The sequence below is a fragment of the Haliotis rufescens genome, unplaced genomic scaffold (genome assembly GCF_023055435.1).
Source record: "Haliotis rufescens isolate VD_foot unplaced genomic scaffold, xgHalRufe1.0.p SCAF_4, whole genome shotgun sequence".
NCBI classification, from domain to species: domain Eukaryota; kingdom Metazoa; phylum Mollusca; class Gastropoda; order Lepetellida; family Haliotidae; genus Haliotis; species Haliotis rufescens.
The window spans coordinates 56,302,980-56,330,383 of record NW_025964112.1 but is presented as its reverse complement, the minus strand read 5'-3'; the positions used below and the strand labels follow the sequence as shown (position 1 = coordinate 56,330,383).

At 41.7% G+C, this 27,404-nt stretch overlaps 1 protein-coding gene across 1 annotated transcript in view; it reads right to left on the bottom strand.

The window, feature by feature from the left end:
* The window catches only part of LOC124114600 (atrial natriuretic peptide receptor 1-like), a 78,774-nt gene extending 51,837 nt beyond the window's left edge, over positions 1-26,937 (bottom strand). Inside the window, exons 1-2 of the mRNA XM_048382396.1 lie at positions 26,567-26,937; positions 2,172-4,874 (exon numbers count right to left, since the gene is read on the bottom strand). Of these exons, the coding sequence (XP_048238353.1) occupies positions 2,172-2,499 (328 nt within the window). The 5' untranslated portion in view covers positions 2,500-4,874; positions 26,567-26,937. The remainder of the gene's footprint in view (positions 1-2,171; positions 4,875-26,566) is intronic.
* Positions 26,938-27,404: the final 467 nt, after the last annotated feature.

Sequence of the window (27,404 nt, the reverse complement as noted above, 5' to 3'; positions counted from 1 at the left end):
GAACAAAAGTTTCAGTTTGATGCGAATACCAGACTCTTTGACACAAGAACATATTAAGATCATAATAGTGTGTACGTTTCCCCGTCGCAATTGCCCACAAAGCAATAATTCCTGAATTATTGTCATTATGTAATTATCTTCGATTTCTAAGATTACCATGAAACAAATTTTCTCCTGCAACCCTACCAAGTATTCATTATCGTTTATTGTTGTAAAAGTAAAGTTATCGTCAACTGGAGCACAATTGCTGTCAGAACACTTTAGACATATGATGTGAACAATATGTAATCTAGTGTTTGCTGTCTTTGCCACAAGCAGCGTCGCGCCCTATTCCACCAATACCACAACACCAGAAATGGGTTCTACACATTGAAACCATGTGGAGAATCGAACCCAGGCCTATAGCGTGAATTGCGACGCTTAAACCTCTAGGCCACAACAGATAGGACGCGTTGGGAATAGTCCAGTTGTTAAAGCGTCGCAATTCACGCTGAAGGCCTGGGTTCGATTCCCCACATGGTTTCAATGTGTGACGCCATTTTCGGGTTGTGATATTACTAAAAAGGACGTTAAATAATACTTAATCACAGTATCTAGATCGGCCAGGTAACCATGCTCGGAATTCTGTCACTAGCCACATAGATGTGACGCTCTAATACTGAAAGGCCTGAAACTGTTACAGTAACTTGAACCTTGAATAAGGCATTTACATTATGGATATCCAATTACGCCCAGAGGCCTTTGCACAAATTTCGAATCCAGACAAACAACCATATGATACTACACATTGACATAATTAGAATACCCATCAATCCGAACTCCAACAACCCAATATGGCGTTTAAGGCGATGTGATGATAAGTTTCCGCAGATTAATTAACGATCTTAAAAATACACCCCGCTTGTCACGAACTACGGGTTTGTTTACTTGTTTGTTGTTTAATGCTGAACTCAGATAACACAGCTATAGGGATTAAGATCACAGAAACTGAAAACAGCGCAACCATATATATGTTCCAGCAATTGCACGACGGTCTATAAGACCCGTGAAGATACGGGGTAGAATAGGTCTTCAGCAACCCATGCTTGTCCACGTGGACCATTGCATAGATCGATGCTCATGATATCAATCCCTGGATCGTCTGGTTCAGACCCGATTATTTATATTTACAGACGCCTTTATAAGGCTGAAATATTGCTGAGAGCGGCTTTAAACAACAAATAAACAAACAGTATCTTTAATATGGGAACACTGTATACAGAGTTTGCAATATATTACCATTTTTTCAAGACGGTAAACTAGGTGAACTATAGGTTGACAGCATGAGTTCGAATGACACTACAACGCACGATGACGAATCATTTAGGTATCTCAAGGTGTGCGGGTAGCCTAGGGGTTAAAGCGTTCGCTTGGCACGCCGAAGACCCGGGTTCGATACCCAACATGGATACAATGTTTGAGCCCATTTCTGGTGTCCCCCGCCGTGATATTTCTGGAATATTTCTTAAAGCGGCTTAACATCATATTCCCTAACTCACTTTAGTAATCTCTTGTGAGTGAGTGAGTGAGTGAGTGAGTGAGTGAGTGAGTGAGTTGTGTTTAACGCCGCATTATACCCTATTTCAGCTATATCAGGGCCTGTTTCCTTAATGTGATTGGAAAACCCGACGCAATACAGGTCTTAGACATTTAAGGTCACTGTGTTGATAAACAGGAACATTATCAAGACGAACCGGGGTTCGAAGCTAAGGAGGTCCTTTAGTATGGAGAACAGGTGAAAACTGAAATCCCTCAATTGTTACTTCTCATTAATAGCTCTTCAGCAACCCATGCTTGCCGTAAAAGGCGACTGTGCTTGTTGTAAGAGGCGATTAACGGGATCGGGTGGTCAGGCTCGCTGACTTGGTTGATGCATGTCACCGTATCCTAATTGCGTGGCTCGATGCGCATGATGTGAATCACTGGACTGTTTGGTCCAGACTCGATTATTTACAGACAGCCATCATATAGCTGACATATTGATGAGAGTTGCGTTAAACAACAAACAAACAAACAAATAAACAAACTGCAGCAAATAGCTGTACCTTTGACGACACGGCCAAACAGGCCTCAGCATCGCATGGCACAGGCACATCGTCTAAATAATGAGAATATATAGCTGTGGTACCTACCAATAAAGGCGTGGGTGTTCTCGAAGGCGATAGTCCTATGAGTAACCATTTCGACGAACTCAAAAAGCCCCTGTCCAGAATCGCAAGTTGTGTCTTCAACCACGAAGGAGAATGTAATGTTCATCTGTCGTAGTGTGGTCAGATTAGCGTCGTAGTTGATTCGTTCGATGGAGATGTTGACGGCGGTGTGAACTTCTTGTCCCATTCTTTTTGGACCCGTGATTGGCACCAGGATTCCAAGATTTATGACTTTGGGGGATATTGAAGGGAATCTCACCATGGCGACAAGTACCAAAGGTACTATAATCTTAGCCATTGAGAATGACATTGATGAAGTATAATTAACAATGATTTCTACAGTTGTAATATCCCATGTTCACTGTGTCTTCATTAGTGACTGAACTCACTGACATTGTTCAATGAGATTTCGTCATGTTTCCACATTTATCCAACACATCCATCGTAGCGTATGTTTTCAGACACACTGGACACAACACTGATTGAACCTTGTCAAAGAGGTTCACATACAGATTGGCCTAACAAGGGTGGTGGCAGTAAGCGTAGTCCGACAAAGTATTCCTGGAGAACCAAACTCCCAAAGTACAAACTGTATCTATTCACGATCACATAGTCCTTGTAAGGCATTAACTGTGAGCCACTTGCAAGTTAGAAAACTATGCCAAAGACCCACCCAGCGGCTCGTTCCATTACAAGTAAGATCAATACCTCATCACTGACATTAACCCAAGGGTCATCTCGGAGCATCGCAGAAATAGACATGCATAAATGTTCAACCAATAGACCACCTGCCCCTTCTTTCCAAATTACTGGCTGTCATTACTGCCATTAGTCGAAAAATGACGTCCTGGTTTGTAAAATTAAATTATATATTAACTCATATCACCTCAGTATTCTTATGTTACGTAGTACAAAGCAATTGATAAATTGATGGTATACATATATTAATTAAAAGAAATAGTCGCGCGGTCTCATATTTCAAAGCATGGAATATGGAAGAGTTACTTAATCCTGTTTTCCATTATAACATGTAAAACCTATCCTAATAATGGTATATAAGATGTCAGGTAAACTCTTTTAACTTCACGATTATATCGCTCTTCGGAAAAGCTGCATTAACTACGTCTTAAGTAAAATATGAATTAAATGTCAAATTCACGTTTTTCATGGTAAGTAGTTGCTGATTTTAACCTATGGTAACTTTGATTCGAGTAGAAATTGGAATTGTTTATCCAAGTCGTTATTAGATGGAATTAGCAAACAGTTCAATGCTAATGTCAACACAATGTCTTTTGAGCATGCGAAAACATAAATGCCATTTGTGATTCCTGTAGATCATTTCAAAACTCCTTGGTCCAATTTGGCCTCACATATATAAAGTTAAGTTAAATCTTGTTCACCAAGATCGCGAATTTATCCACCACGAAACTTACTTGAAGAACAAAACAGTTTGATCCACATCCATTCATTGCGTGAAACATTCCATGAATTTATGTCCTTTCAGCGTCCTAAGCAGATATCACATTATTGGGTCACATTATTGGGTCCTCGGAACATTTCCTGTCGGTTGTCGGTACATCCAAAGCTCAATCCTGATCCTTCTCCTGAAGGTCGGCAAATATCCTAAAAGTGTCACCCCGTCATTGCTGATCACGTGGTACTTGTATGGCGATAATTACTAGCCCTGGCAGTCTAGGTGTTGGATTAGCCGCTCCACCTGCTACCTATTTCTGTGCATGCGCTCTGCGTGTTCTGGGAATGAGTGCGACAGAGCCAAGCTTCCCGTCATTCGCATGCGAAGCCCAGGCTTTTTTGCTTTTCAATTTCCTGGTTTACGACCCGACCAAAACAAAAAGGAATGTGCAAAATATCTATTTGACCGTTTTCTCATTAACGCCGATAATAATGCTGGCTATTGAAACCAGTGGACTAATAGTCAGATATTATTTTCTTAAATGCTACTCATAGTTTTATAGGTAGTCCTAACAGTGGGTGATTTGTAGTGTTTAAAACTTCAGTCACATTGCACAAAAAGGGAGGACGGAGATTGCCTTTATCATTTTCATCCTATATTCCTACAAACCCACCAAAACGAAAATTCGGATTATATGTGTATGCTTTTCGACAAACGACCAAATATTTTGAAATAAAATCCGCCATCCGACTAATATGAAACGAAATGCCGCATTGACAGGGTAGTTCTACAAAATTGCGATATCGATGACACCAAACACGACACTCTCTAACAAGTGTAGATCTTCACTGTTATGTATATTTCCTAGTATATCTCACTCTCGATCTCGTTATAGCACTCTACGCTTTAAGGGTACAATCCATTTTGTAACAGTGTTACTTTAATCACTTAGGGTCTCACAGTTTTCCGATGATCGTGCAGATAGTGTTCTATGAATGGGACCAGATTACTGTTAGGTGGTGAACGACCTCTGTGGATACATCGTTATATTTGGCGATCTGCCTGAGGGTGTGTTGACACGTCCACCACTACGACCACCTCTTGCCGCTAGTAATAGACACCAGGTGACTCAATAGCATCAATGAAGCGGTCAGGATTATCGACTTGTAGAACTCATTGTAGAACACAAGTCATGGGGGTGATTTTCACCGGTTTGGATTAATGAAATCCGCTGTCGGCGTCAAAGCTCTTAGTCGTTTCTCGGGTTTGGGCTGAAATAACAAAAGGTCCATGAGATATCAGTATCGATATTATTGATGCATTCATCACCGCTGAAGGAGTTAATGACATTTGCTGCATGCATGTGAGATGGTGTGTGCTTCATCTTGACGCACTGAATGTGTGATGCATTATGCACGGATTTGTAGAATGCTGCTTTCAGATCAAATAATCAACTGATTTATTTCATTTGTATCTTCCACGTATTTTTATCTTAATATGTATGGAAATATGCAACAGCAGGTCGATTCATGATCGGTTTCTGCAAATTGGAAAATCTATAGACTTTGAAGATTGCAGGTGATATTGAGTATTCCATTCTAAGAAATAATATTTGGAACCGACGTTTTGGACTGGATTGATAGACATCAAGGACATTTTCAAATATATTGATAAGTCTCTTATGGCAGATTTCCTGGCTTCGAATCCCGTGTCACAAAGTCTTCCTACCATCAGACAGACCCCCGTGGAGCTGCCATCTACAGTGGGGTGTTGTTTATAAACTAACATGGTACTTGTCATATAGCCCCACACGCATGTGTTGTTGTTTAACACAATGTACAAATCGACCCGGTTGGAAGGAGGGGTGAGGGTGAGGTAAGGGAGGAGTGAAGGTGGGGTTAGGATGAGGTGAGGTGTGTGTGAGTTGAGGTGGGGTGATGTGAGTTGAATGTGGGGCGAGGGTGAGTTAAGGGTGGGGCGAGGGTGAGGTGAGGTAAGGGTGAGGTGAAGGTGGGTCGATTGTCTGGTGAGGGTGGTGGGAAAGAGGGGCGAGGTTGAGTTAAGGGTGGGGCGAGGGTGAGGTGAGGTAAGGGTTAGGTGAAGGTGGGTCGATGGTCTGGTGAGGGTGGTGGGAAAGAGGGGCGAGGCTGAGGTAAGGGTGGGACGAGGGTTGTGGGAAGGTGGGGTGAAGGGTGGAGGTCGGGCAAGGGTGATGGGGGGAGGTGGGGTGAAGGTGATGGGAAGATTGGGTGAGGGTGAAGGTTGGAGGTCGGGCGAGGGTGATGGGAAGGTGGAGCGAGGGTGAAGGGTGAAGGTCGGGCGATGGTGAAGGGTGAAGGTCGGGCGAGGGTGATGGGAAGGTGGAGCGAGGGTGAAGGGTGAAGGTCGGGCGAGGGTGATGGGAAGGTCGGGCGAGGGTGAAGGGTGAAGGTCGGGCGAGGGTGAAGGGTGAAGGTCGGGTGAAGATGGGTCAGGGTGAGGTGAGGGTAGGGTTTTGAAGGTCGGAAGTTGGTGGGGTGAGGGTAGGGTGGGTGGGTAATTTTGCCTAAGGTTAAGAGATATTTCATCAGTCGTTGAATGTCCTGAAAAAAAACGGGAATACCCTTCTCATATTCGTAAAAAACATCTTCTAAAAGCAGAGTCGATATTCCGATTCCGACTATATCACGAGCATGTGTTTATGAGTCGTTATCAAAGAGTGATGAAAGAAATGTTAGTACTTGTTTCCTCCTTCAAGATAGGTGGGTTCGAATCCCGGTTCGCCCCGATTATGTATCTAGGTTTGTCAGCACCATACCCGTGTTCGTGGGTTTCACCGAATTGGTAAACGTTCGAGACCTGCATAACTTCGTGCCTCCTACCACATTAAGCTTACACGCCGCGATATAACTGGAATACTGTTAAAAGCGGCTCACTCACTCACTCACTCCTTTCAGACAGAAACATTTCTTGTTGAATTGATCAAATCGGAAAACATATAAATCCCACAAAAATACCTATATGCTGTGTTCCAAATAAGCGTCTGCCCGTAGGCCCGTGTCGGGTAGATCTCGTGTCGGGCCCTTAGTTTCAAATTTGTATGGCTCCTTATGACCGGCAGTACATTGCAGTGTTTTAATAGGGCCTGAAGAATTAAATCATGGCCTGCAAATTCGAAAATCTGTTGGTCATGATGGAAGCCTGTTTTTTTTTTATTTCACAAACTGCCAACATGTCACTTTTGTGCGATAATATCAATACTATATAACCCGCAAGTGAATTAAAAAAAATTATGTGGAAATGCAAGTAAGTTTTATCCGGAAAACAGTGTTAATAGAACCCCAAATCATATTGAAAAACAACTTTTTTTACGTCTGTGACAATTATCGAGACCGGCTGGGATATGACATGACCAATCACTTGTTTCCCCGTGCAAGGAGGACTGACGTCACGCAAGAGTTGGGTGATCATCCTACTCCGTCAGTATGAGGTCACACTGAAACTTTAGCTGATTTCAAAGGCGAGATTCAGTTTCAAGGAAGCAGAGACTCCAATTAATCATCTCAGTATGTAATCAGTACGAGAGACCCGGAGAAAGGTACAACGATATATATACAGGGATATCATAATTCTGAGTTAAGGAAACGTTAGAAAATTGCCTCCGACAAGGTACACCCAAACTATATTTGCACAATTTGACTACATCTGGACTTGTTTGATAGGCATTTCTTAGACGTTGATGGATGACAAAGTAGACAAAGTGTATGGATAACTTCCTTATAATACTGTAATAGCGACGTTTCGGTTTAGATCCTTATACCCTTGTCAGTCTTGTTTGACAACGGTGTAAGTGTCCGTAAGTGTTTCATAAACAAATGCTTTTGATATAGTTGGAATCGTACAATGGACTATGATTTTGATTATGGAAAGGGCTTTGTAACTTATATTTAATAACATATTTTATTAATGTTAGTATTAACAACAGTATACAGTAAGTATGCACTGTGTGTCTGGTGTTTGTTTTTCCGTGTGTCCTTATGAATAAAATAACATATTAAAAAATACCATAATAAAATATGTTTTTGGTTTACGAGCAGAGAAAATAACTGTAACTGACACTGATTAGACCAATATATATGACACTAATTCTTGAAAATACAATATCCTCTGTTGGTGAAGCGTATTACTCCAGCGACCGGTTTCAGTCGGTAGGTAATGGTTCCTAGCTCTGAATTTTAAATATTGGCTCTGGTTTTTAGATATTAGCTCTGAATTTTAAATATTAGCTCTGAATTTTAAAATCGGGTATTACATAGCGATTGGCATAAAAATATATTTTTTAAAACATATATTTTTTGTTGTATTGATAATAGCTTTTCGTGATAGAACTACGCCAATTTTGGAAAATTTGATCTTTCATTATGTTTTCGTCCATGGAAACCAACCAAGGTGTAGTATATTGATGCGGATTTGTAAACACCTCATTAAAACCACACTCTTCGAGTATATCCTGACAAATAATATCCATCGTAACTTTTCAGCAGCATTTGAAGAAATATATTTGTACAACAAGTTTGCCTATTTGAGGGTTTCATAATTTGTTGGAATTTTATACCAAAATGTGATAACTCTGTTGTAAATTCTTACGTATAAAGGTCCTCTTCCAAATTCGCCATAAAGCGAAATTTGGGGTCGAACTTCGAAGCCTAGATGCAAACCTGAGAAATTTTAAATGTACCTTTCAATTATATTTATAGTTTCAAACGGGTGGCCCAGTCGTCTAAGGCGCCGCGATTCGCTGTGCAGAATTGCGTCCCTTGGGCACGCCAGAAACCTATGATTGTGGGTTCGAATTCCGGTTCGCCCCGATTATGGCAGCACCATACCCGTGCTCGTGGGTTTCACCGAAGTGGTAGACGTCTGAGACCTGCATCACTTCGGGCTTTCCTCCCTGATTAAGCTGACACGCCGCGATATAACTGGAATATTGTTCAAAGCGGCGTTAAACCATACTCACTCTCTATATTTTCAAACCCCCTATTTTCAAAACCATATAACGTAATAATAACAACCATGGCATCAAATACTGATAGTATACAATCTAAGGGTATAGTGGCACACCGTGCTTTCTGCAATGATATAAACATGGTTTGCGTTGCACTTTCTAACATATTAATTGCTGATACAAATCTACCGTTTCTTTAGTTTGATACCTAAGTAAGTGTATTTATAAACTATTTCTAATACAATATTTGCCTAACATAACTGATGTCTTAGAATTTTTGGCGGGGCCACTTCCGAAGACAACACTTTTTATCTTGGAAATAGTAACCACTAACTAACTTCCTTTATGAATAATATTGTTTAAATGCATTATGTGGCTTTCATAATTCTAATGGGTCATCGCTAAATAAAACAGCATCATCAGCACATAATAAGACAATGACCTGTTGCCGTAGCATGATATGCTTGTCAGACATATATTCCAGGTTGACCGAAAATGTATCATTAATAAAAATAGAAAAAAGTAGAGGGGAGAGATGTTCACCTTGTCTTACACCAGAGTTGCATGGGACGTATGTGCCGATGTTTGATTACCCAGTGTTACTGCAGATTTAATATCATGATACATAATTTTAATAAGTGTCACGAACTTTCCCTTTATCCACAGTTAAGTACTTTATACCACAACCCGGCTCGCCAGTCAGTGTCGAATGCTTTTGAAAAATCTATAAATACGGTTTAATCATACCTATAAGCCAGCATTCAGGGACAAAACCGGATTGCAGGTATTAAATTGAAAAATACTATAAGTAGTATTAAAGTGGGTAAAGTGTTCGCTCGTCACGCCGAAGGCCCGGGTTCGATTCCCCACATGGGTACAATGTGTGCTGCCCACTTCTGGTGTCTCCCGCCGTGATGATGCTGGAACATTGCTAAATGCGGCGTAAAACCCAACTCAATTACTCAATTCAGTGAGATGTTACGTTTTTTCAATATCTTTATTCTGACAGAATTGTTTATACTTACTGTTATGACACGGATTAGGCGGGCCTGTGGATGTATTGACGTACCCTGGGTTCACAGTGATTTGTGATTGTTCATGGCTGTTTGTGTGGTGCTGTGGAGATGATAATGTCAAATGAAGAGGACAATTGACATCTGACTATAAAGCGCTGTGTTCACGTGTAATTACTCATCTATAAATCACCTATTTGATAGTAATTCATAAACACATGCTCATGATATAGTCAGAATCGTACAATCGACTTTGCTTTTTTCCTGAGAGCTTTCTCGTGAATATGGAAAGGACCTTGTCTCTTTTATTCACTTTATGAAGACCGTTTTTTGTGTTTTTGCCATGATGAGCACATTTTAAATGAATAAAACATTGAAGATTTTAAATCTGTTTTAATGTTTTTTTGTCTCTCATAATTCAAATACTAAAATGTTCTGTACATCTATCTGTATATATATGCCAAATGTCAATTTACATATAAATGGTGTACATGTACAGAAGTGTGACATAAATAAATCATTGTATGTCTGTCTGACAGGGAAAAAAATATCCTATAGTGGGTATACATTATTGCTTTGTAAATGCAATTATAATTATTCTAACAAGTGGATTTCAGCAATGAAACATTCTACAATGGTTGTTGGATAAATTCATCTCCATGTATACAAATGTCTTATAAATGTATCGTGAAGACACGTCATGAAGATAAGTTTTCAATCAACACTGCCCCCATTTTATGAAGGCATCCTTAAAATCTAGATTCTGTGAACTTTATACAATTACGAAAGAAACACCAGGCTACCAACTGTGAAAGGTCCGTAGACAAAGAGACTATCAGTTGAAAGGATATGTCCGTTCTGTACTTGCACTGACATTGTTGATGAGTATCATTACATCTTAATTTGTTAAAAGTTTGTTACCTTTCGTAGAAAATATATTCATTCTTATTATACAGGAAGTCCTTGAATGTTTTAAAATGGTGAAATTATTTAAGTGCATAGATACACTTACCACGAAGAAGTTTTCAATATCTGTAAATGTATAACAAATCTCTCTAAGTGATTTTGCACACGTAGACAGACAGACAGACAGACAGACAATTCATTATAACACTGTTAGATAATAAAATAACATACATTTATTGGCCACTCTGTACAGAGTTAAGAGAAACCGTTCTAAAAATATATTCTCATATTTAGCATACATTATAAAAAGAAGCTGTCAAGCAGAAATACTTTTCCTCTTATGTAAAATGCCATTGCAGGTTTCGGCGGTAAGAGGACCCATACCATTATCTGACAAAATATAGGCCAGGCAGGGTAACAACAAGTGCCATTTCTTAACGTCTTTTGGTATGACGCGGCCGGGTACCGAACCCCGGACCTTCCGCTCCCCGGGCGGACGTACTACCAGTAGGCAGTCCCTACAAACGATGTTAAACAATATTCTCTCGCCGTCATGTACTACAACGTATTACCAAGTATTATGGTATTGGCGCTGTTTACTCATCCAATGGCTCATCAAACTAGATTCGAGAGATTGCATCTCACTTGTAATGCCATTATATTGTCAGTAGTAGTCGTCTGAATAACAAGATAACAAAAATACAATATCGTTTCCGAAAACGTCATTCCACTTTTACATTCTTGGAAAAAAACAGAAACGCGATAGAGTTGCATGACCCAGTGAACACTCTCTACTCTTCTTCTTTCACCCTGTTTAATTGACACTTATGTCCAGTGTTGTTTATGTAGTGATTTATATCCCAATTCCACCAATCGGCGCTCTGTGGCGCTCTTTCAAATCGCCATTTTGAGCGCTAAGATCTCAATAAGCATTAATGGATCGCTCTCTGATCTCTAACTGGTCGTCACGGTCGCCGCCTGTCGACTTCCCTGCACAAAGATCCGTGGCCAAAAATGCCGTCAGATCGCTTCTTGATCGCCGAGATCGCCATCAGAGCGCTACTTGATCGCCAAGGTCGTAATCAGAGCGCTACTTAATCGCCTAGGTCGTTATCAGAGCGGTATCCTATCGCCTTAAACTAATGTCACACAGACAATGCGACCACGATGCAACCTCCTAGCGACTGATTTCCTTTGCGACCGACTGGCGATCGCTGAGACCGTTGCAACTACGTATGATCAATCAGCGATAGGTTTTGCAACTTGTCAGTGATTGATCGACAACTGTTCACCGCACATACGGCGAAATGTTTGCAACCGGTTGAGATCGATCGGTGACTAGTTTGCGAATCTTCGGTGACTTGTGCAACTGAACAGATACAGGTCGGTGACTCGTTGTCAATCGATCACCGATCAAAACAATGCGTATAAAAAAGTGTGCTTTTCTGAATCAAATAATTTCTTTGCAAGTTGTCCAGATGTTAACAGCAGAACAGTTGCAGATGCTCCGCCTGCAAAGAATAAATCAAAATGCTGCAGTTGCTGCCATAATGATGTACAGAAGAATGAGAAGGACAAGGCGAAATCAGTATTGGCTGAGATCTTGGATCGCGAGAAGGCCACAGCCAGGAGACTATGAGAATCTGATGGCAGAGTTGGAGAGAGTAACGTCGTGGTGATTTCATGGGCTACCTCAGAATGGAGCCTGCCAACATCGAACATCTCTGGCGCTTCCTCCTCTTTTTGTTGTTGAGAAATTGTTGGTTCTGGCTCAATTGTAGCAGACCTGTGCACCACAACAGTTGTCCCTATTGAATCTTCTACAATTTCTGGTTCTTTTTAGTTCCTGCCTTTACGGACCATAGTGATGAATGGAAATAATTAATGTGACTTCTTTGAATTCTTATGACAAAATGATGCTGTAATGCACAGACAGGTCTTTTTCCAGACGGTGACATGTTGCAAACCCAACGGCGAATGATCGACGCACGCTTGGAAACCACTTTGCAACCGATCGTCAACCAGTCACCAATGAAGCGCCGGTGGATCACCGCCTCATCACTGATCAATCACCGATAGGTCGCCACTAGGTTGCAAAGGGTCAACACCCTTGTGTAGACGACACAGATCGCCGCACAGTGGAAACCAATCTGCGATTAGAATAACACCACTTGGGGACCTCTAGGAGACCAATGAAACCTCCGAGCGACCAAATCGGTCGCAGTCAGTCTTTTGTGCATGTTCAATGGGTTTTGCGACCGCGCTGAAACCTTGTATCGACCTCAGTGAAACCTTTCAGAGACCCTTAAAACCTCATTGCGATTGTCAAATAGTTTGGTCGCCAGGAGGTTGCATCGCGGTCGCATTGTCTGTGTGACTGAGGTTTTAGAGCGCCGCCGATCGCCACGAAAGACAAGGACCTGCCCCGCTGCTGCCAAGCGTAGAACTGATGAGCCCCTCAGAACGCTTCGAGTTTTTATAGGATCGGACCAAAATTTCGGCGATCGGTATGCAATAGGATCCAATTGAGCGCAAATCTCCATATGTCGCCAAGATCGCTATCAGATTGGGGTAGAGTGCATTAGATCGCAATGATTGCCATCGGAGCGCAAATAGAGCGCCATTGGATCGCATCCTGATCGCCTTGGATCGCAAACGCAGCGGGAACTGATCGTACAAGATCGCCACATTTTGGATTGTTTGGTTATAGGGTCTTCAAGTCGCTGTCGGATCGTAAGTCAGATCGTAAGTGCCCCTAAAGATAGCCCTAATGAGGAGACCTATGGCGCTCCCCCAAAGCGCGTGGCCTAATGGAATAGGGTATTACTAAACACGGTTTATATGTTATAAGAACCCAGTCCTATCCCCAATCAATGTACAATGTTAATACATGTATTATAGATTAGGTTCATAGTATTTATGAGGCCGGAACCATTTCGCTGCTAGATAGGTAAGACAGACTAATGTTTAGCACTACGTGACTGAACTCATACAAACAATCAGTGCATCATGCAATTCTAATAGACAATGATCCTAAAAAGTCAAACCCGTTTTTATTCTCATTAATCACAACTTGTGATACAAAGAGGTATTACCAGTATATATACAGGAAAGTAAGGCACAAACCAACAACGCACAGCGCAGTCACAGAACTGGCGTCTTTATGTGCTCAATAATGGACACTACCAACGTACGCCAATGCCAGCTGCAGTTTATGGTGACGTGAGCTTGGATGCAATCAAGGAGTAAGAGTGAGTGAGTATGGTTTTACGCCGCTTTTAGCAATATTCCAGCAATATCAAGGCGAAGGACATTAGAAATGGGCTTCACACATTGTACTCATGTGGGGAATCGAACCCGGATCTTCTTCGGTTCGACGAGCGAACGATATACCCACTGGGCTACCCCACCGCCCATCAAGGAGTAATACATGATATGGGGAAAAGGTGATATGTAAATAAGGCGATGTGGGTGCGAAACTTTTAGTTTTATGTTTCTCAAGGATTCGCGAATTCCGGTGCACATTGAATTTTGGTGTGGTGTTACTTATGTTTATTAAAGGGATTATGATTGAGGGATGGTATGAAAAACTGACCTGCGTCCTCCGGGGATGGTTGGAGATGCTAAACATTCTAGAACTGATTTCTGAACTTCGTCACCTTACCCAAATTCGAATAATGACAACTTAACCGTAACGTGTATGTAGTGCAAATTTAAAAAAATTCTTCCCACGTGCCGAGGTGGCAGTTGAACCAGTCGTGACCGCCCTCCGAAACAGGCATCACAGGTCTTATGTGCTAAAAATGAAAAGGGTCCTAATGTGTCTTACTTTCGACATGTGTAGCGTTAATGAGATGATGACAGTTACATGTATAATATCGCTGTGACATGTAGATTTGTGGCCACGTCCGCAATTTGAATCCGTAATAGTTAAACTCCCCTGTAATCGCACCATGGGTTGCATCTGAAACAATTTACATGTACGTGGCACAGGATGAGGACGATATTCAAAACGTCAGGACGGAGACAATTAACCTCGATTATCTGCCGAAACAGACCTAGCTGGGCACAAAAGGCCAAACAATGACGAAAATCATAATATTTAATAACTGAAAATCAGTGATGACACCAGGTGTTCGCGAAAACGCCACGCACGTACAGCTCTACAAGTAGCACCCGACACTCACTCAATTTGCATAGAAGAGTCAGACCTAGAGCCTGGCCGCACCCAATGACAGCGACCTGTGAACAATTGAGTCTCAACAAGACAATCCAGTGATAGCGACTCTGGAAATGTAATTTCATTTGAAGAGCATCCAACCAACAATTTATATCTAGTTTGATAAATGTGTTCCCAATATTGATTTATTATCTATTCACTTCAGTGTTCAGAAACGTTAACAACAAACGCCCACAGCCGCAATTATTATTCTCAACCTTCTATTTTCTGACAAATGATCATATGTATGTCTCATATTTTGTTAAAAAGTTAACCGTCTCTAATATGTCGCCTGTCGCAGGATCGTGGGCAAAGAGCAACAACTGTAATGATTCAATCGATAACGACAATTTGGAAAGTGACAATAAGTACACCTGTCGGGCACCTGATGAGATAAATTAACAGCTCATGTTAGAGGTCAAGGACAGATGTTCATTAAGGAACACAAATAAACAAATTACACATATTTCGAGCCACTGAGGTGAATCAGTGCATCAGTGATGGACAAACCTTCACGAATCATCTATCTGCATCACCGCATCCTTAGGAACGAAATTAGCTAGTTTCATAAAGGAAAGATACGGTTTAATTAAGGATAACAAACAGAGGTCCTGACCGTCGTCCGCTACATAAGCGTGTCAAAATCTATCATTTTGCACCGCTAAGATGCTAACCCATAGTGAAGCATCGGGATATTTTAAGCAAATGAATTATCCATGAAATGAAAACAGAAACCACCAGACTTACACATAGACGGTGATGTCCAACTTTCCCTACACAATAACACAGTACATATATCATTTGACCTGTGACGTTTCAGTTATTCCGTATTCCGTGTTTAAAATGCATGCTGACACGGGCGGTTTCGAGTTTTTAGTCCAAACTTTAGCATTCAACATTGACTAACGTTACTCGTAGGGCTGAATTCGATTTGTGCAAGTTGGCAAAGAATTCTTTTACCCGTAATCAATTATGGACATTCTATACATGCAACAGCCGACGGCTGACAACGAACGACCTTTGCCTATAACGGGCACTTCCGGTTGTACCGGATGTGCTCATTCAGTTCAGCTTCAGCACCGCTGCCGACATTCTCCGTGATGTTTCAACGATTCCACTTGCCTTGTTGTTGAACCACTGTTTAAACTGTGCCATTATTATTGACAATTAAACGCCATTATGAAAGTGGTCTTTTAAGCAGTACAATCTGTCATCAGTGCCAGATAAATGACTCTTCTATGTACAGCATTTTGCATGTATTTGCCGCGAAAAGATGGAATATTGCTGATGCGGCTTACACCAACATTTACATACTTCCTATTTGTTCGTGGAGTGTCGGAACAGGTAAGGTTCCAATGTAGCCGACTGAGTTCAATAACCGTTAAAAGACTAAAAGATTAAACTTTTGAAGCTCAGTGAGTCATGTCATCGATGGCACTGAATTCAGAATCTTCAAGACAAGTTGGGGCGGTCGGGTAGCCCAGTGGTTAAAGCGTTCGCTCGTCATGCCGAACACCAGGGTTCGATTCCCGACATGGGTACAATAAGTGAAGCCCATTTCTGGTGTCCCCTGCCTTGCTGGAATATTGCTAAAAGCGGCTTAAAACCATAGTTACTCACCCACTCAAGACAAGTCAGATGACAAGACTAAAAGCTTATTAAATCTAAACATGGGCATTGAAAATATTTACTGATTCTAAATTCACTTTCGCAGCAATTATACTCAGTATATGTATATAGAATGTTGACAAGCGAGAGGAGGGGTCGAGCAAAAGTCTCCTTGTGAATATTTGTTGATGGACCTGTTCGGACCTGTACAATGTATGTGCAGGGCATGTTTTATAAAAAAGGGTTCATTATGATACCCTGATAATCACCTCCTTATATACGATTGCATGACATTGCATGATGAGTGATCGATGGACAGCAGTGGCAAAATCTCATTACGTGATTAAAACAACCATTGTGTGTCCGAGATCTCACTGTCATTGTTGATACACATGGCTGGGCACGTCATCACTTGTGTGGAAACATGGAGTTCTAAAATACGTCTGATGAATACGATGATTATTCAAATATCATTCCCTCATCTTTGTATATTCTTTGTGTCCCCGACGCGAACTGTTGTTTACTTTACATTATTTATAGGCAGATGCATTAGCACACGTGCGCTGAAGTGGAGGTGAAATTGGTTTGCGATTACTATTGTGCATGTACAGTCAATAGTCATGGAAGACATGGTTTAAAGTGTGATGTACAATCGAAATTGTGTTTATTACAGCTATCTGTGAGTTTCATAGTAAAGCGTCACACACATGGAATGGTAGTTTGTTAGCTCTGCATATATGCATAGTTTGGGTTGTTGATGAGCAGTGTTAAAACGGTCTTATATCAATACATTATTCTGCGTTTTGAGGACACTTAATGGCTCTTAGGAACTCACTGGGTAATCTAGATACGTGTAGCCACTTGTTGACAAAGATGTTGAAATTTCGAAATTGTGTCTTTTCCTATCAAGAATACAAAAGTATAAGTTATTCTGTTGGTGGAGCGACTCGCACTGTACACATTCAGTTAAGGTGTTACACACGTCTAAATAAAAAGCCGACAAATCCTTTTCTATGAACATAAGAACTCAGTACTAAATGCAGGGTCCATTGTACGATTCCGACTATATCATGAGCATATGTTTATGAATCGCTACAAAACCAGGCCCCCAAATCGCCAAAGCGAGTATAAATAGAAACAAAACAATTTCAATATTCAACAGAAATCACTGCTAAAAGCAACGTTGTATGATTCCGATAAGGTTCAAGGTGTCTAATTTTATTTCTTTTGGTTATTATTATTACTTTATTTGCTTAATTTTTATGTTAATATTTATTTTAGGCTTGTTACCATCTTGATCTGCATTGTATATTATATGTTGTGTATATAATTATATATATATTCTCTTGTACCACCGTTGGTGGTTTTTCAGAGAAATAAAACTGAACTGAACTGATATCATGAGCATGTGTTCATGAATCACTATCAAATAGTGATGACACCAGGTGTTCCCGAAAAATTTAGCGTAGCCTGCTCCACTGGTGACACCCATCATAAACACATACAAAGGAAAGTCAATTGTTTTGCAGAAAACACGGAAACATATGGTACATGTCATGATAGGGAATTGCATCGGACATTATTTTGTCACCGATGCGTCACATTTGGAAATGTCTTCAACATGTCTGCCATAAAACGTTCTGAACGCTTTACTAAGGCTTTGAAAGCGCATGTTCGATTGTATCTCACCACACCAACACGGGTTAATATGTGCAATTCAAAATGGGAATTGCATCGGACATCGTTTTGGCTTCTGATGTAGAGATGTTTATGGGGCTTTGGAATCATTGCAAAAGAGGAACGAACATGTCTTGAGGCGTTTGAGTCAAATCAAAAGTTGACAGTACTGATGCGTGGCAGATTTCTTCGTCAGACCGCTCTCCGTGGTCAAGAGCGTCCGCCCGGAGAATGGATAGGTCCAGGGTTCGAACCCCGGCCGCCTTATACCAAGAAACGTTATAAGAAGGTACTTGTTGTTACCCTGTCTGGCGCTCGGCATGAAGGGGTTAAAACAAGGACTGGTCGGCGTGGTGTCAGCATACTGTATCTAACTTGGGTATTCATGTTAAACTGCTGCATGGTATCTCAGTGGGCTAGCACAATAAATCGGCATCAGTCTGGACTAGTACAAGCCAAACGTACACACACACACACACACAAACCGCGCGCGCACGCACGCATGCACACACACACGCACGCACGCACGCACGCACGCACGCACGCACGCACGCACGCACGCACGCACACACACACACACACACGCACGCACGCACGCACACACACACACACGTACACACACACACACACACACACACACACACACACACACACACACACACACACACACACACACACACACACACACACGCACACACACACACACACACGCGCGTTAAACCCTATTTCACCTCACCTCACTTCTTCCTCAATTAACATATGCCTAATGTGTAGCATGATTCAATATGTCCCATGTACCAAGTTCTTTGATCGCAACGAATCATGTAGTGATGCTTATATGATTACGTTATGTGATGCCTTGCCAATGGAAACAACTACAAACATGTCATGTAGGTCAACCAGACTTTGGGTGACAGCTAGCTGAGACAGAATGAGTTTATTCCAATTCTGTCTCCTCTCTTTCAGCTTGTTCATTCTGCCAATGACAGCATCTCGCACTCTGAAAGACATTCAACAGGATCAATGTAACCATTCTATGGCATACACTTCGACAACATCCACAATGGTTTCAAAGTTGTGATCCAAATTGGTAGTGGGCTGTTCACGATGTTTTAGACCTTTTGGATATCCCATCAGTAAAACGACATCCCGGAAACAACCCTGCTCCCTTACCGATCGAAGGATATTGATGCTAGTGGACACGCATTACGTTTGGAATTGTTTATAGTATCGATAATAACGCAATACCTAGTCGTTGCTTCAATCGCAATGGATCGCATTACTTGTGCAATTAAGACACGACGAAATAAAGTGAGTATTTATATACACCGAGACATCGATATTCCAGTTAATACCAGCCTCACCATTTGTTGATTGGACGAAACAAGACGTCCTTGTCATTAACATCCTCAAACAAAGAACATATTACACAATAGCTCCCACCACCCTCGATCACCCCTCAATCGCTGATATTAACCAGTTATAATGGGAGGTGTGGTTTGATTAACGTGAAGGTTCTTCGTGATAGAATTGCATTGTGCAATTGAACACAGATTTATTTGTCTGGTGATCCTCTTGTGAAGCATATCAAGACTCATGATAAAAACAAGGCATTCCACAGTTTTCTTAAACGAGCCAAGAATGAAGGATATCATCTCAATCTCAATAACGATTTTGTTGATGCTTCTGTACTGCTTGACGGTAGAGACATAAGTGGCAAACCAAGCGAAGTGCCATGCCAAATAGGTACAGGTTTGGTTTTGCAAGGAAGACTCTGTGAACGACCACTGCATCGAGTTCATGTGCAGTATGTTGAAAAGTGAAGCAACCTTGTAGATGTCCTTCGCTTGGATGGAGTCGACTTGTCTGAAAAGTGAAACAGAAGGCTTTCTGTTCGCTGCTCAGGACCAGTCACTTCCCACTCGAAACCGTCAATACGCGATTTTGCTCCACATTGTGTACGTGAATTCGACAACTCCGGTGTCGGTAGTGTCATGGTGTGGGGGGCCATATCCTACACCACGAGATCTGACTTGGTTGAGGTTCAGGGAAATTTGACAGCAAATCGCTACATGAACCAAATTCTTCATCATCAGCTTCTTCCAATCATTGACCGCCAGAGGAAGCTATTTCAACTTGACAACGCTCAACCGCACACAGCTTGTGTCACGGTAGACTACCTTCATAATGCCAACATCAACGGCTAGGCCTGGCCGTCGATACCTCCAGATCTCAACGCAATCGAACACCTCTGAGATGAACTCGATCGACGTGTACGTCAACGTCAGAATACGCCCCAGACACTCCCGCAACTGGCCAACGCGTTACAAGCAAAATGGCGCAGAATTCCGCAGGACAGAATTCGTACACTTATCAGTGCCGAGGAGGTGCAGAGCCGTGATTGCTGCCCGGGGCGGTCACACGAGATACTGATTCAGCGCAACATTGTGGCCTAATGTGATATGACAATGAACAGTTTTCAATACCTTTGTACAACAACATGTGGTTATCGAGCTCCAAAATTTGTACCTATGATATTAAATTAAATATTTCGACCTTATTAGGTTCAAAAAAATTACTAAAAATCTACCTGTGCGTTTCTTTTTTTGTAGAGTGTATGTAGAGGGTGTCATAGAAAATTCTAATTATAAATTCTTTGCAAATGGCCCGTATACAGACTCAGAAGTTCCCAGGCCAACACACCTAACATTGTCCTGTTTCGCCAATAAAAAACATATTGATTCGCAGTCCTAATTGACTCTAATGTGATTAAGTAGAAAACGTCAGTAAAAACATGGCAAAAATGCAAACAAACAAACAAAATGTCACGCTTGCAGCCAGAGTACCAAGTGGTCCAACCCCCCATTGTTCTCGGTGCCTTAGGTTTGGTACCTCCCAATCTGTTGTCTGACATTGGGAGAGTACCCGGATACTGCCATTCTGGCAATCAGGGTAATGCAGAAGGCTGCAGTGTCGGACTAGGCAGCGCTTACTGGGAGAAATAACATTCGCTGTCTGGGGGGGGGGGGGGGGGGGGAGGGCTGATGATGAGTCTAACCAGCCTGACTGGGCCATTTTCCCCTAAATCCTCTTTACTGCATTTACTTATTTTAATTTGTAGAAAGTAAAGTTATTATCATTACTGCTCACATGCTGACCATGACAGATCTTATTATTACCCCGGTCACTGGATCAATGTGCACAAGATTTTAATTCTCAGCATCAGCTCCATCACACAACCCAAACAGCCTGTGAGGCACTAGAAACCTGCCCAGGGAGGAACCACATGACTGTGTTACATTAACATCATATACTCTACCCACGCTGGAGATTGAATCTACATGTAAGTGGCGTTAACCCCATCGCACCTACGCACAATTATGCCCAGTAAAATACCAGTACTTAAAACCAACCAATGAGGTGAGGTGAAATGGGGTTTAACGTCGCGTCCAAGATTATTGCACTTATTTAGCGACGTGCATGTACGTGTGTGTGTGTGTGTGGCTGCTTGTACTAGTCCGGACTGATGCCGATTAATAGTGCTAGCTAACTGAGATACCATGTCGCAGTTTAACATGAATACCCCACTCAGACACAGTGTACTGACTCCGAGCCGACCAGTCCTTGTTTTAGCCCCTTAATGCAGAGCGCCAGACAGGGTAACAAGTACCATCTTTTAAGTTAAACGTCTTTTGGAACCCCGGACCTTCCGCTCTCCGGGTGGACGCTCTACCACTAGACCACAGAGGCGGTCACCAACCAATGACATCTCGTAACAATATCAATACAATGCGGTGGAATCAGAGAAGTAATAAGAACTATCACACCAAATGGAAATAATGGAGGAACGTTTCTTTCTACAAAGTACAAATAATGAGTTTAGACCCTAAACACAGACCTATACTAGGCGCTTTCCTTGTCCCATATGTTTGCCGCGTTTAGTGTTTGGACATGTTTAGGATCTAAACATGTATATCATTGTGTTTAACAGCTGGACGTGTTTAGGGTTGAAATATTGAAGATGCCCGTATGCATTTTTTAATCCTAAACATGTTTAGATCATTAGGATAATGCTCAATGATATGCACTTTGTCATAAACATGTTTATATTCTAAGCATGTTTGGATATTGGGGATGTTGTGTTCAGGTGGTGTTTACGCTGTGAGACGATTGTTCATTTCATATGTTCAGACACGAAACGTGTGCAGCTAGATTACACCAAATATATATTCCGTTTCGGATTAAACGAATTCCTTAACATGTTTAAATATAAACAGGTCTTGTATGTGCGTACATTCTTTTAAGGATTGACTGTGTATTTTTTTCGGTTCATTGAGGTATGAATCGAAAAGCCGATATGCAAACTGTATGAATCCGCGTAGCGGATTCTTACAAAAGTTTGCACATCGGCTTTTCGATTCATACCTCAATGAACCGAAAAAAATATACAGTCAATATTTATAATTAAATTCGACAACGTAAAACATGTTTTATCTACAATAGTTTAACCCAAAACAGTTGCATATATCAAAACAGACAAAAATGACGACATTGATAAACATTCCAGGTGTAGGAATACATACAGTGGCGTGACATGAATCAGGTGATCGTTTAATTTATGCACATAACTTGACACGCCTACACAGTCAGTAGCCAATCAACGGAGAGTGGGATTAAAACAATGTTCATTTGACCTGTCAATTAAGGCAAGCGGCGAAAAGAACTGCAACAGTCAGACTGTAACGAACCGGAAGAAATATGTCCGAGAGAAGGCGGCAGTTTCAAATAACATGGTCATTTACTGCGTGATTCAAACATTACTTCCCTGATTACGGTAAATCACAGTTGGAGAAATGCTAGTTATAAATGAAACCCGAAGACATGAAAGTTGAACCGGGTCGAGCGGGAAAAAAAGAGGCGAGCAAGCCTGCACGTTTGCTGTTTCATTCATTCTCGGCCTTCGGTTTCAAAGGGCAGTTTGGACAATGAATATGCATGAAAGTCGCTAAATGTCCTGTGCATGACGATACACGTGAGCAGAAAGGGAATTCCCTCGACTGTAATATTGGGATTCCCCGACATTCTGAAGTAATAAAAGTAGTGCGCCGCGGTGGGCGTGGCTTAATTTTTTACATTCATTGGGAAATAAATGCAATAACACGTGACCAATTCAGCTAATCAGAATGCAGGAATTTCCATGAACACAACGAAAATTTAATTATTACAGTGTAAATGCGACAAATATTATTTAGACAAACAGGCTACCTCACCTCCTTAATCCTGATTCAAACGAAGCTTATTTAAACTAAACTGCTGGGTAGAAGAAAGCATTTAACTTGAAAATTGGATTTGAACAAAACTTTACAAACGTTGTTAAAATGTAACTACGTTGAAAACAGTCGCCAAAACACTTCACACTTAATGTCATAAAAACACAACTATAATACCCGTATCAAATACAGAGAGAGAGAGAGAGAGAGAGAGAGAGAGAGGGAGATAGAGAGAGAGAGGGAGAGAGAGAGAAAGAGAGAGAGAGAGAGAGAGAGGGAGAGAGAGAAAGAGAGAGAGAGAGAGAGAGGGAGAGAGAGAGAAAGAGAGAGAGAGAGAGAGGGAGAGAGAGAGAAAGAGAGAGAGAGAGAGAGGGAGAGAGAGAGAAAGAGAGAGAAAAAGAGAGAGGAGAGAGAGAGAGAAAGAGAGAGAGAGAAAGAGAGAGAGTAAGGTGTAATATAGTGTCACATGTTACATACACTTCATACAAAAACACGTACACAAACAATAAAATATAACATCCGACCAGGTATGGCCTTCGAGACACTTAGACATAAAAGCAAATTATAACGTCATGATCTGGATAAGGTAAATTAACACATATACTAACACAATGTTTAAAATTAAGATTGGGTTATTAACACGCACGCATGCACGCACACGCACACACACACGCCAAATTACTTATAAAGTCACGCACGCAATCATACACAAACACGTAGACCACCACACACCCACTCCACCCCCACAACACACCATACCACACGCACACACACAAATACACGCACACACAAACACACGCACACCATACGTACATTATACCACACACACACATGCACGCACACACCATACGTACATTATACCCCACACACACACACACGCACGCACGCACACACAGACACCATACGTACATTATACCCCCACACACACACACACCCACACACGCACGCACGCACACGCACACACACCATATCTATATTATACCACACACACATGCACGCACTCACGCACACACACCATACGTACATTATAACCCCCCCCCCCCCACACACACACACACACACACCATACTTACATTATACCCACACACACACGCACGCACGCACGCACGCACGCACACGCACACACACCATACGTACATTATACTCCACACATACATACACACGCAAGCACTCACGCGCACACACACACACACACACGCACGCCAAACAAGAAGGGTAAGTTCTATCCTAAAGGGGGACAGGGGGACGACTGTACCTCATTTTTTCAATGTTAATGGAGAGGCTGCCTTTGCGTAAAAGTGCCAAATATTTTCTGGTGTTTCTATGGATATAATTTGATACGACACAGGGCTCAGGCGCTAGATCCTTCTTAAGCAATTGCAATCATTAGGTCCTCAGCTTATTACCATTAGGGTTATTAGCATCATTCCACAGCTCTGAAAACCTAGCAGTTTCATCCACTTGAAATATTTTTTTGCTTAATGAGAGTGAACTGACCACATCACCATCGATGAACCATTTCTTGTTGGTTTCATTTTGAGTAAACATGGGTGACTACTTTCTTTTCCCAGTCAGTATAACATTATAACTGGATTATCAAACTAGTGTTAATATATGTTGTCGATGCCAGAGATGTTAAGAGAGGTTGGAATAAAAATCTTACATTGACAGTGTATCTTAAAATGACGTAGGGCGGTGGCGTAGCCTAGTGGTTAAAGCGTTCGCTCGTCACCAAAGACCCGGGTTCGATTCCCCATATGGGTACAATGTGTGAATCCCATTTCTGGTGTCCCCGCCGTGATATTGCTGGAATATTGCTGGAATATGGTTAAGGCGGCGTAAAACCGTACTCACTCACTCACTTAAAATGACGTCATCATTATATCATTGCAAATAATGATGTGCTCTTGCTCTTTCGTCGCCACTATAATACATTATTTTCCTGACAAAGTAACAACGCATGACTTGATAAATCATATCTGAGTTCTCATTCCGATCGACTGCTTCTAGAGAAATGATTTAACCGGATGTCCGAGACGATGTCCTTGCTGCACGAATGTCAGTTTGATTTGTTTGTTTGTTGTTTAACGTCGCAATATTCCAGCTATACGACGGTGGTCTATAACTAACCAAGTCTGGGCGTGACGGTCCAGTGATTGACATCATGAGCATCGATCTAGTCAACAGAGATACTCTTTTACGTTAGGCCATATGAACATGACCCTTTTCGTTTCCAGGTTCATGAAGGACTGGACTGACCAAGTTTCAGTGGTAGCAAGTTACAAGTAAAATATTATGTTTACAAAATGCCCTTTTGGACACGTTACCTCCAACTCCGATATAAAACTTCTTGAACATGAACATCGTCTAGACACACTCTTGAACAGCAGGACAGATTACTCGTGTCCAGACAGATGCCTATACTGGTGCATGTAGCAGTTGTAACAGGGTGACCCTCCCTGTCTTCATTTCATCGCTGATAATGTCAGCTGCTGATATTCAGTGAGTGAGTGAGTGAGTTTGGTTTTACGCCGCTTTTAGCAATATTCCAGCAATATCACGGCGGGGGACACCCGAAATGGGCTTCACACATTGTACCCATGTCGGGATTCGAACCCGGGTCTTCGGCGTGACGAGCGAACGCTTTAACCACTAGGCTACCCGACCGCTCCGCTGATATTCAGTGTCAATAACCTTGACTAATACTTTTGTTTTCAGACACTTGTACTCATTATAAAAATCAGAGAAACATGAAAAACAATATTCTGTCTTGTTGGTGAATGAGAGAAATTACTGTGTCTGTAAGATGATGCGATGGGAAACTTGAAAAGACAGCAACACATACACATTCTACACACAAACATACACACCCGCACACGCACAAGCACGCGCACGCACCTTACACAGAAATACACACACACACAAACACATACGCACCTTACACACAGATACACACGTACACACACAGGCACACGCACGCACCTTACACACAGATACATACACAAACACACACGCATGCACCTTACACACAAACACACACACACAAACACATACGCACCTTACACACAGATACACACAAAGAAGCGCACGCACCTCTCTCTCACACACACACACACACACACACACACACACACACACACACACACACACACACACACACACACACACACACACACACACACACACACACACACACACACACACACATCATGGTTCGTGTACAAAAGAATTAATGTATAACGAAGCAATCTTAGGACTGAAACAGTAGCCCACGCCGGAAACTTACCTTGTTTGCAGGAACCAGAGCAGGTCACACAAACAGGACATTGGCAAGTTTGTGGGAATGACAGGTTGTTGTCGCACACCTGCTCCTCATGATGCCCTTGAATACCATGCACGCGACAGTGTACTCTTCTGAACTATATCACTGTCCTGCACTGTATTCCGCTTAATCACAGTCGTGAACATTACCCAACTGCCATAGTCTTAAAACAAGCTCTAACGGGTGTTTAGATATTTAAAAACACAATTACACGATCTGCGCGTGCAAGAAGGTGTCTTCTCCGAGGTCCGCTTCATCTGTTTGTCGCGTGCCGTAGAAACGCAGTTCAGACTTTTCTTCCTGTAATTAATGATATAATCAATAGTAGGTCCGAAATGGGATTTGCTAACATTTAGAGTATGTGGATGGACAGGTTGTCTCATGTAAATCGCCCGGGGAAAAAGGGTCAGCTGATATGATCGAAACTCAGTAACATGTGACATGTCTCGCAGCCCGTGTTCAAAACATTGGTACATGTAGGTCGAAGTGTAATAGATATTAGTTACCGTTTGATCGATGTAGGTTGACAATCAAACTTACTTCAACCATGAAGGACATTGTGTCACGTCCTGGGGAACATAGCAAAATGCCATAGAACGCATAATGGCTATTCTCGGGAACGTCTGGTGTCGGGTATCAGCTAATGATAAAATTAACGATCCATTTTCTTCATAATTTGCGTCTATCTGTCGTCAAACAATTAACTTAATGATGTTCTGATTTTTTATACTAAATTCTTAAGGACGTGGAGTTTGTGGTTAATTTTATTGCACATTTAAAATGGTTTAGTGTGTATTCTTAC